Source organism: Pleurodeles waltl, chromosome 3_1 (genome assembly GCF_031143425.1).
Source record: "Pleurodeles waltl isolate 20211129_DDA chromosome 3_1, aPleWal1.hap1.20221129, whole genome shotgun sequence".
Taxonomy (NCBI): domain Eukaryota; kingdom Metazoa; phylum Chordata; class Amphibia; order Caudata; family Salamandridae; genus Pleurodeles; species Pleurodeles waltl.
In genome coordinates this window covers 670,719,709-670,731,913 of record NC_090440.1, presented here as the reverse complement: position 1 = coordinate 670,731,913, position 12,205 = coordinate 670,719,709, and the positions used below count along the sequence as shown (strand labels likewise).

The following is a 12,205-nucleotide window of genomic DNA, read 5'->3' as shown; positions in this document are numbered from 1 at the left end:
AGAGTCACACACTCTCAGTGTGACTAGTTAATTAAGAGGGTGTGTATATATACCACCCAGATTCCAGACTGGCCTATGTGAAGTTTAATATTGCCATCACTAGTTGGTCGACCCAAAGCAGCCTTTCTATAAAATGTTGGACCCTGTGAAATTAGAATGATTTGGGTTTCTTCTAGTGCTTTTAGTGTGTCTTGCACATGGAGCTGTATTTGTTTGCATCTGTCTGCCACTCACAATGGGTTGAGGTACAAGATGCAAGATGAGCGGAGGCGCATGAGTGGATCTCCAGGAGTGGGAGTGAGGTGTGTTCTTTATTTTGAAAAATAGAATTATCATACAATGTTATGAGTAATAGTGTCCGAGAGGAATCAAAGTTGTCAGTGCCCTGTGTAAGCATCTGGGAGTCAAATATCGCTCAACCCTTGACCTGATGAGGCAGATGATCCCCTTTGTGAGTTCCTTGAAACAAATTACTTGTCTATTTTCCTTTCCCAGAAAGTCCTAATCGTGAATGCATTCCTTGCCACTCGCATTGATTACTGCAATGCGCTCTCTTTTCACCTGCCTGCTGCGCTCTACATAATTTAACATTGCTGCAGAGTTCAGCTGCCAGACAGGTGTTATGAGTGAGTGGAAGAAAGTGTGTTTTAAATCTCCTTGCCTAGTACACAAAGCTCTATTCACCTCTTGGCAAACTCCTCTGTCACAATGGTTCATTTGGTATAAACCCAACCGTTGTTTGAGGTCCAGAGATGCAGTTCTCCTTCACGTTCCGACGTTTCCTAACACTACAGTGGGTGGACGAGCCTTCTTTGCAGCAGCCCCTATGCAAGGGAGCCTGCTTCCGCCATCTTCACCATCACAACCTCCCTTCTTAAAGAATAGGAAGCCTTGAAGACCTGGCTATTCCCTCACCCGCTGAAGTAGTGATACCTTTTTAGATTCTGTCATTTTGTTAGTATTGTTTTTTCACTGCACCAAGATACACGTGGTGAATGTTCACATTTACAAAAACTTAATAAACAATGATCCCTCTGCCCCAGGTATTTTAATGAAACCGCTCTTCGAGGTGTCCTACTCACATCAATGCTCCAAGAATATTGATGATGGCACTGCTGCAGGTGTGATAATTACCCTCTCATCTAGGCGTGCAATGGCCCATTCTCACTAGGTGTGCTAATAATCATTTACCTTCAGGTGTGATAATGAACACTTTCTTGCAGGTGTGTTAATACCAGTGCTCACTTCTACCTAGGTGTGCTATTGGTTTCCTATGTTCAAATGTGCTTGTAATTATGTTTCCACTAGGTCTGCTCGTGGTCTGGAGTTCACCTACTCCCAGCTATGCTGGGACTTCCCTATCCCAGGGTCTGCTTCTACTCAGTTGCTGTCATGGTACTTGTTTGGAGCAATGGTTCCCTACCTTTCAACTTCTGTGGACCCTCACTTTATCATTAATGGAACCTGGGGACCCCCACCCAATCATTATTGGAATCCTGGGACCCCCCAATGAGTCATTACTGGTAGCCAGGGACCAAGGCCTAAACATTGTTGATGATTTGAAGTGCCAAACACAAAAATACGGAAACAATCATTCATTCCACCAACCACATACACAAATCAGAACACATTTAATTTCATTTGCAAACAAATAAAAAAAAAATAGTAATTTAATTTTAATAGGATGTTTAGAGCTTTTCTAAATTCTATTCAAGCCACACATCATCCATACTGTATTCTGTTTGGTGCACCTGCACTGCTCCACAAATCAATCTGAGGATACTAATTTAATTTTTAGAATCCAATTTTAAAATCCTTGACATTTACAGTATGTGATAAAATGTTAACTTGTACATTTAGCTTCTTTATATATACTCTATTAATCTGTTAATGTTCGTTAATTTTCTAAGCAGTCACGGACCCCCAAGGGTCCCCGGACTACAGGTTGGGAACCACTAGTTTAGGGGGTGGTGCTATATTTAGGAACACCACCATTAGAGGTAATAATTATTCAATTGCATTACACCAAGTTTCTGTCGAAGCCCAGGGGGCATAATATGAGGTGGCAGGTTTTTCCACATCTTTATGTTCTTGGTTTCCACCAGAGGTGGTGGAAAATGTGTATGGTAATTCTACGTAGAATATAAAGTAATAGCTAGGTAGTAAGTCCAATACCATATTGCACTATGTGTTAGCCTAGCAATCGCTCACCCCTACCTCCTGGTGTACATGAACTCGAATTCTGAAGAATGGCAGTGTGCCACTAAATTCAGGGCATCTATGTAAGGATGAATGCCTGATACTGTTCGGCTTTGCTGGTATTGCCACAGCATGATCCTAACTAGAGCCACAGTTTTATAATCGAGCTGGCACAATGGCTTCTGTTTCTCCACCGGTTGAATATGTGCCCCATGGATACTGTGTGCATCTCAGCATTGAGGGTTTCAGTTGTATAGTCTTGCTAACCATTCTGAAGTGCATTGTTAAACTTTTCACTGCCCTCTGCCTCCTTTTGTGCAATTTTATTCTCCTTCCCTTGCTATCAAAGGTCTTACGTTTTGTCTTGTGCAGGTTCCTCATCCTCTCTGTGGTGCTGTTTGGGTTGACGTACAATCCCAACGAGGCGTGCTCTCTGAATCTGGTGGACCACGGAAGGGGCTACCTTGGAATCCTGCTCAGCTGCATGATAGCCGAAGTGGCTATTATCTGGCTAAGCATGCGCGGTGGCATCCTCTACACCGAGCCCCGGGACTCCATGCAGTATGTTCTCTACGTCAGGCTGGGTATGTACATTCTCCATTGCTAACCTCCTTCGCACCCTGCACTGTTAGTTTACCTGAAAGCAGCACTGATGTGCAGCACGGGGCAGTGGAGCACAGATTGCATTGTGGGGTGGTTGTGAATGTGGTGTTACTTCTGATGGTGATACAGACATGCTCCTGGGACAGAGCGCTGGTACTGTGCTGATACAGCAGTGTGATCCTGGTTGTGTAGTTTGTTTCAGGAGTGATGATAAAGCAGCTTGTGCAGTGATACTAATGCTGTGGTGGGTGGACCTGACGGAAGTGGTGTGCAGTGTTGCACGGTGCTGGTGGTGCTTTGTGATGCAGGGGCACTGACTATGCTATGCGATTCAGACTGTTTGTGTCTATAGCACCACATGACAAAAAATGTTGCTACAGAGCACCCCCCCCCCAGCTAATGAAACAAGTACTAAGTTACAAATGTGCACGTGCAATATCACCTATCAGGCTATACAAGAAGATCATCAAAGTGCAGTGGTTGCAAAGCAAAAGTAACAACACTTACAAATATTACTAAGCAGCAACAGAAATAACAGCAGATTAATATGCAACAAGAGAATAACTATTTTAAAGTGTTTGGACCTCGATTACAGCAAGGGCGATGAAAAAGGACACCAAATCAGTTTAAAAATATGATAAACCAATTAAAAACCAATTTAAAAAAAACAGATTAAAAAACACTTTTAAAGAATTAGCAAATCTGACATTACAAGAGGTGCTCTTCCACAGTGTACATTTTTTAACATCACCCTGCGAAAATATCAGCTCCAGAATATCAACTGGTATTTTATAAATAGGTATATTTAGGCGATATAGGGAAGTGTACATTTACTGTTCTTAACTCCAAATGTATCTAACTATCTATCTGTCTGTCTGTCTATCTATCTTTCTATCTCTATCTATCTATCTATCTATCTATCTATCTATCTATCTATCTATCATGGCTGGTTAATGCTTTCTCGATGATACAGTTGTAGTTTTCTATCGGTGAAATGTTCACAGGTCGATATTTCTGTCCTCGGTATTGTTGTATACAGCAGTTAGAAGGTAGTAAGCTACAAAATGTAGGACCCAGTACAGACTCATGTCCCCCTCACCTGACATATCTAGGTTATGTGACATCAAGCACCTGAGAATTAAACTGGAGGTAAACTGGAGATTTTTATAGGGTGCTAAAGGTCCATTTCTTTTCTTCAAGAAACATAGGTCATAACTCATGCAAACTTTTAAAAACAAGACAGAGAAAAGATCAAAACACACAACAGTTCTCTATCAAACAGACTTCAGCCTGCCTACTTCACTTTTCAAACTTTTTTGAAGTTCTCTGATATGCAGGCAATGTATTATGTAGGCGCCTACTGAAGAATGCGGGAACCTCTAATGCAATGATCTACATTTGCTCCCAAGTGAGATCCTTCTAGAGTGTCAGTAAACGGTGTTCAGCATTCTTTGTACATGTGGACGCAGTATGCGTTTAAATGTGTTTCCCTAATTTCCACCGTGGTGAAAGTGATCCCTCTGATAACAGATTAGGACAGCCTAATCTGCAGTTGATCAATGCTCCAACAACAGCAGCACGACCCTTCACTGTAGTAGAAGTCATAACTTTTTGCAAACCTTTTATTTAGTTGCTATGAGTCCTTCACCCTGCATTCACCTGCAAATTCACCTGTGCTCCGCTCCTTTTGAGTAGTTCATGCTACAGAAATTGTACATACACACATGTGCATGGTCGCTTGTCTACGTTGCTAGATTTTCCACTTTAACTGGCAAAAGCAGTGGTACTAGTGGAGCTGTGTAAAGCAGTGGTACTTTGGGAGCAGTGTGAAACAGTGGGACTGGTGGCGTTCAGTGATGCAGGTGTGCTGAGGATATTCAAAGATGCAGCCGTGCTGGTGTTGATCACTGATGTAAAAGCTTATGATCAGTGACGCATCCACGCTGAGGATGTTCAGTAATGCAGCTGTGTTGATGATCAGTGATGCAGCTGTGTGGATAATGTTCAAATGATGCAGCCGTGCTGATGATACATAATGCAGCTGTGCAGATGATGATCAGTGATGCAGCCGTGCTGATGATGTTCAGTGATGCTGCTGTGCTGATGATGTTGAGTGATGCAGCCGTGCTGATGATGATCAGTGATGCAGCATGCTAATAATCTGTAATGCAGCTGTGCTGATGATGTTCAGTAATGCAGCCATGCTGATGATGTTCAGTGATGCAGCCGTGCTGATGATGTTCACTAATGCAGCCATGTTGATAACGTTTAGTGATGCTCCCGTGCTCATGAAGTTCAGTACTGCAGCCGTGCTGATGTTCAGTAATGCAGCCATGCTGATCATTGATGCAGCTGTGCTGATGAACAGTGATGCAGCTATGCGGATGTTGTTCAATGATGCAGCCATGCTGATGATGATCAGTGATGCACCCATGCTGAGGATGTTCAGTGATGCAGCTGTGCTGATGATGATCAGTGATGCACTGTGCTGATGTCAGTGATGCAGGCATGCTGATGATGTTCAATGATACAGTCGTGCTGATGATGCTCAGTAATGCAGCCGTGCTGATGATGCTCAGTAATGCAGCCGTGCTGATGATGCTCAGTAATGCAGCCGTGCTGATGATGCTCAGTAATGCAGCAGTGCTGATGATGATCAATCATGCAGCCATGCTGATGATGATCCGTGATGCTGCCATGCTGAGGGTGTTCATAAGTGTAGTGGCGTTCGGTGATTCAGCCATGCTGAGGGCATACAGTGATGGAGCGGTGGTCATGGTGTTGGGGATGCAGAGGTGTTGACTGAGCCAGGGGAGGCAGTGGCAGTAGGGGAATATATCTGATGTAACCATGCTGATGAATTATTATTATTATTTTAAGTTATTGAACATGCACTTACCCAAAGGTGGCCTGGTGCTAAAGAAGGGAGAAATGAAAACTGCCATTTATTTAAAGAGATGTGGTATTAGAGCCTTCTGAAACATTAAATGGTTTGGTTCCATCCATAGGACAGTAAGACATTTATTCCAGAGCTTAGCAGTGACCACAGAGAAGCATGACCTCCAGGTCAAGCTTTCTAAAATGTAGGCACAAGAAGAAGATTGAGTGAGGCGGAACATAGGGATCTAGTAGGAGTACACTTTTAAACAGATTGGTAATGTAGTTAGTATGATGTGCCTGAAGAAATTACTTTATGGCAAAGGCACAAGGCCTTGAACTCAACCTTTCCTGAATAGGGAGCCAGCGAAGGTTCCTAATAGTGTGGTGTTATTTGGTGATACTGATGGTGCAGTGGCATGATGCATTATAAGGGTTACCTTTTTGTATTGTGATGCAATATTGGTGGTGCAATGTATTGCAGTGCTTCTGACAGTGCAGTGTTCTGTGGTGCTGTTATAGTTGTTGTGCTCAGGTATACAAAAAAGGGATGGATGGAATGCTTGAATTAATCTCAGCCGCTGGTAATTACTCTGGGCTGTATTCCAGTCCATTGTTATTTTGCATACCATGCCACCTCAGTTTGGACCCAGCTATGCAAATCAGACCTCATTCTACTCCAGTGGGAACAGTCCAGCCCAAACTGCCTAGGCAGGTCTTCTCTGAACCAGAACCCAAGCAACCCAGGACCGTTTTTGCCCTACTCAGGGCTCATCAGACAGTTACAGCTTGGTTCCAGTACACAGTGTGCATGGGATCCACATCTGGGCATACCGCCTCTCTTAGGGCGATACACTAAATTATACATAAAAGTGAAGGATGGAATGCTTCAATTAAATTCTGCCACTGGTAATTACTGTTCCCATTAGAGCGACTTAAGGCTGATTTGGATATTGCTGGGTCTAAACTGAGGTGTCATGGCGGGTGAAAAATGAAGAATTGGGATGTAAGCCCAAGCAATTGCCAGTGGCTGAGATTTCAAGCATTCCGTCCATCACCTTATTGTTGTTGCAGTTGACGCCCTAAGTGCGACGGGTATGCCCAGATGTGGTCCCGTGCTCACAGTGCCACTGAAATATAGCTATACCTTGCTGATTAGCCATTATTAGGATGAAACCGGTCCTAGGTTGCTTCTTTTCCATTTCGGGGAGGACCTGGCCTGGCACTTTGGGCTAGACTGTTCCCATTGGAGCAAGGTCAAGGCTGATATGCATATAGCTTGGTCCAAACTGAGGTGGCATGGTGGGCGTAAAATGATAAATTGCAATGTGGCCTGGACAATTGCCAATAGCTGAGATTAATTCAAGCATTCATCCATGACTTTGTTGTTGATATTGTTGTTGTGGGTGCATTTGTTTCTGTTGCAAAGGGACATATCTTGGCAGTTCAGCTGGACTGTTCTAATTGGTTGTCTCAAATAAATAGCACAGTAAGTAAACGATGCGCTGGAATGTGGCCCAGAGTAATTGCCAGCTGCTGAGGTTAATGTAAGCATTCCATCCGTTACTTTTTTGTTCTTCTCTGTGAGATTCCCTGAGTATGATCAGCGTGACCAGATGTGTATTATGCTCTCAGTGTGCTACTGGATTCATGCTGCACCTCAGTGATTTGTCCCAACATAGCCAAAACTGGTCTGCGGTTGCATTTGTTCCTGTTCAGCGGCCTGCTAGTTCAGTTGAAAAGTTTTTATTCGAGCAAGGCAAGGTTGATTTGAAAAAGGTTGGTTCTTTATCTCTAGTGTCACAGGGAACAAAAATCCAATGGTCTGTAATGTGGCCCAGAGAAATACCAGTGGCTGACATTAATTCAAGCTTTCCAGTCATCACTTGTTTGTTGTTCATTGTTGTGCTGTGATGCATTTGGGGTAGTTTGATGCACTTGATGCTGTTGCTTTATGGTGCAGCGTGATGCAGTGATACACTGATGGTCCTGTGGTGCTGCCTAATGTATTATTCACTTCAGTACAGTTTGATGCAGAAATTATGTTCATGTAGTCAAAGGCAGAATGATGGATGTTGCTGTTGGTACATGATGGTAAAATTGGTGCTGCAGTGCAATGCGACTGTATCAGAAGTGCAGATCTGTATAGGCAGGGAATCTATGTATTCCATAGGACACCTGCAAACAAGGATCAACAATGAAGAATGTTTTGTACAGAAATATTTGATATATGCTAAACATTCATTTTCGTAGTGAAATATGTACTTTCAAGACTACGATAGTAGGATGTAATAAATATATTTATACACGTGTCCCACCCACAGGAAGCAACAACTAACAGGTAGAGGCGCACAAGGAAATTGTCACTGCTGTCTGTAGTGTAATAAACAGAGGGACTAATGTAAAAGAAAGGGCTGTTACGGTAGCTAAGTCCATCTGCACCAGCAAGAACAGGGGTTGATGATTCCCATGTATATGAGGATCACAAGGAATCAATCATGAGTTTGCTTGGGTCAGCATTCAGAACACTGAGCCCACAGTACACATTCCAAGTGTGTATATATAGGATAATTGTATAGCGCAAACCTAGACGAAAGGTAGCGGAGTCAAAGGCAAAGATGATGGCAAAGTGTGAATAGCTGGTTAATAAGATAGGGTGAACAGTTAATGCATCCGGGTGTAGACAAGATGGCAGCTCCCTGTCCAATGTGTGGCAAAAACCAAAGTAGCAGGTGGACTAATAAACTGAAATTCGAGTGGAAGAACTTATTGCGAGCCATGGTCGTGCAGGTATTTTATATATCTATGTATAGATTTCCCATAGCGTTGTTTGTTAAAACAACCACAAATGAGTTGCGCACAATTCGCATGCTCAACAATACATATTCTTGAACTCATCAATAGAATTGCACAAAAAGTAGCAAACAATGCCTAACTAGTGTCAGTCCATCCTGGACCTTGATTAATTACAACAGTTCTATTTTCTTGTTTAAAAACCAGTGCTTAATTTGTGCTTGTTGTTTCTGGTGTAGGGTGCCGGCACTTATTTTTGAGGGTCAGCACTTTTTTTCCTGCCTTAAGCATTTACTGCGAGCAAAAGGCACATATGGGAAAGAAGGAGGAGGAGAAAAATGAAAAAGCGTCACAATGGGAGAAAGCAGGAAGCTGCAAGAGTAAGCTGAAGGGGCATAATGTGGCAGTAAATGGATTGAAGAGGCCTGAGATAGCTTCAGGATTACGCTGCCTCAGAATTCCGTGATCGCACATTTAATTGCAGCAGCCACGTGTTTAAGAGGAGGGCTTTGGCACCGGCACGTTTTTATTTACAAATTAGGCACTGTTCAAAACCCTTCATCACCTGTTGCATTACATACTTCAGTTCCTCTGCTTCTGGAATTTGTAGTTCTTTCATGCAAGTGCTTAATGTGCGCAGAGTGCTCATGCCCTAATATGCGTGTGAGAAGTGAGTGTGTTGAAAATAGTCATCAATTATTACCAAGCATTTGCAATGCAATGGGTCTTGCGTTTGCTCGAGTTAGTTATTAGCATTGTAAACTCCTAACAGGACTTTTCTTGCCACATAAGTTGAAAATGAAAAGTAAAACAGTTTCACATAACTAACTGGACTTTTCTTGCCATATAAACTGAAAAGTAAAAGTTTCACATAAGCGAGCCAACTGCCGCCATCAGCACAATGCAGACACACAAAGGGAAATAGAAGTTCACTTGCAGTGAAATCTATCAGCAAAAGTGCAGTTATCCATGTAACTGGCAAATGTGCAATTATCTATGTAACCAGCAAAAGTGCAATTACCTATGTAACAGGATCGATGTTATGCACAGCGCTCGACTACTGCCCAGCGAGATCGTGCTGCTAAATAAAGAGAAAAAGTAGTCCAGAAATTGGACGGATAACATTGAGCCTCATATGTTTTCAGTAGTTGGTCGGTGCGCTCGAGGAGGGATAAACACTGGAAAAAGCATGACGTATACATGTCCTTCACTAATGAAAGCAAGTGGATTTTAAAAGGTAAGCCCACGAACAAATGAAAATGACTGACGTGACATGGGTGTGGTTAGAAGCCCAAAAAGAAATTACAACACGGAACAGAGCACTTTGCGCTCGCCCCTAAAAAACGGAGAGAGACAAACAAGTGCAGAAAGAAGGAGGCCCCGTATTTCATGGCAATCTGTGCTCATCCTTAGTCGCCTAAGGATGCATTGCATTTAGTTGTTCGGTCTAGTATATTGTGGTTAGTGTGGTTTCTCACTCTATAAAACAGCGTGCATTGTATGCTATGAGAGATCTTGTGTCCCACAGTCCTCCGAACACACCGACAATCTCAATGTTTCCTCCCAATCGCATGCATTTTATACTGCAAAAAACAATTTTGTCACTTTAGTCTGTAACGTTTTTAATTCACACAGTCATTCAAACAATATGTGCAGATTTATCACATCCATCCCAGTCCTGGTGCCTAGTCGCCCTTGCCAGTTGCACATAATATCAATAGTGTGACTTCATTCATTTTTCAGTGAGAATAAACAGGGCACTTCATCTCCTTGTGCGCGCTGTATGATCATAGACGTTCCATGTCAATGTACCTTTGCCACTTTGACCGCTTAAATTGATGACTCATTCTTTTGACTTTCTCACTGGGTTTATGAGGTTTTTCACTTAAAAGACATTCTTATTGATTACTGCTGTTCTATTGCCTTCATATTGAGCCATCCGGTTTTAATTAGTTGCTGGCCTGCCTTATTGTGTTCAATATTTTATTCGATGTTTGAGGTTGGCCTATTGCCTCTTTTGTGTCCATAGTGGATCGATATCCCATTTTAATCCCTATAGTGGGGTTCAGCAATTACTTACTCAATCAGTCGCCCCCCCATATGTTCATGATAAACAGAGTTTGCACCCAGTTGACCACAACCTTCCTTTTTGTTCCAGGCTATTTGGGATGCATATAATACTGTATTTCCGCTTTAACAATCGTTGTGGAACTCCATTATGGTCAATTGAATTACAACCCTTTCAGATCACAGACATGGATTCCTCATCTTGGAGGTTTTATGCACACAGAATCACAGAGTTCAACCAACACTTCAAATTCAACTTTTTAATAATTGTTAATTCCTTTCTCTATTCTGATACCTGTCCTTAAGCTTGACGGGTATTTACTAATTCTATTTCAAATGTGTGAAATGTGAGCCTAACTATAACGTCCCTGTTACCTTTGTTTTTTTCAGTGAATTTCTATGTTTTTTTTCAATGTAAAGTAATTTTCATTACTATACATTATTCCAACTACCACCACACATGGCCTATGGCAGTGCAGGGTGGCAGATGACCGCAGGGCCTGCAGCCAACTCCTATAACCACCCAACCCCATGCTGTGGACTGCCTTCGTCCAAGCGCAGCAGGGGTTGGCCGCAGAGCCTCACCTGTGGCCTGGCCGCGCACCCAACCCCTTTTCCTAACCAAACCCGCACTGCTCGCAGCCTTTGGCTATGCGCAGCAGAGGTTGGCCACAGAGCCAGGCCTGCAGCTAGGCCCTACAGCCAACCCCTATTACCACCCAAACCCACACAGTGCACAGGTTTCGACCGTGCGCAGCTGGGGTTTCCCGCAACACCTGGCCTTCGACCAACCCCTATAACAACCTAATCCTGCGCTGCACACTGCCTTCTGCCATGCGCAATGGGGTTTGCCAGCAATGGCTGACCTGCGGCCAGGCCCTGTGACAAACGGCTATGACCACCCAGCCGTGAACTGCTTACGGCCTTTGGCCATGCGCAGCAGGGATTGGCCAACCCGTATGACCACCCAGCGTTGCACACGGAGCCCCACCCTGCACATGTGCAGCGGGGCTTGGTCTCCACAACTTGCCCATGGCCACCCTCCACAGGCCGAAATTGGGCCCCTGGCATCCCAGGGCCCCGCCTAAATATATATATATATATATATATATTTTTATGGTGGGGGCCCTCTCCCCAGGCTGCTCTTGGCCTCAGGGACTCCATCCCCCAGGGCCCCGTCCTAATTATTTTAATTTTTTGGAGGGAGGGGGCCACGTGGCCCCCTCTCCCCAGGGCCGATATCAGCCCCGGGACCCCAGGGCCCAGCCTAACTATTAATTGTTTCTGGGGGGTAGTGTGGCTGCGTGGCCCCCCTCCCCAGGGCAAATCTAGGCCTGCTGACCCTATCACCCAGGGCCCTGCCGTGACCTGGGTGCCCCCCAGACATAATGTTGGATACTGTGGGTGGAGCCTGAAGGTCCCCATGGTCCCACCCCACTTCCCGCCTCCTGCAGAAGCTGCTCCCTCTCTGTAAGAGCAGTTTCCTCTGTTTCCCTGCCTGTCCCTGCCTTCCTCTCAGTGAACAGGGAAACCGAGGAAACCTCCACTCGCAGTAAGGGAGAGCTGTTTGACAGCTTTCTCTCACTGTGAGCAGAGTGTTTGCTTTGACTTGGTGGGAGCTGTCAAAGCTTCCGCCAAGTCACAGCAAACAGCTATGGGCACCCCA

At 44.1% G+C, this 12,205-nt stretch overlaps 1 protein-coding gene across 1 annotated transcript in view; it reads left to right on the top strand.

Moving 5' to 3' along the window:
• The window catches only part of DAGLA (diacylglycerol lipase alpha), a 258,639-nt gene that overhangs the window by 97,789 nt on the left and 148,645 nt on the right, over positions 1-12,205 (top strand). Inside the window, exon 3 of the mRNA XM_069223236.1 lies at positions 2,572-2,783. Within this exon, the coding sequence (XP_069079337.1) occupies positions 2,572-2,783 (212 nt within the window). The remainder of the gene's footprint in view (positions 1-2,571; positions 2,784-12,205) is intronic.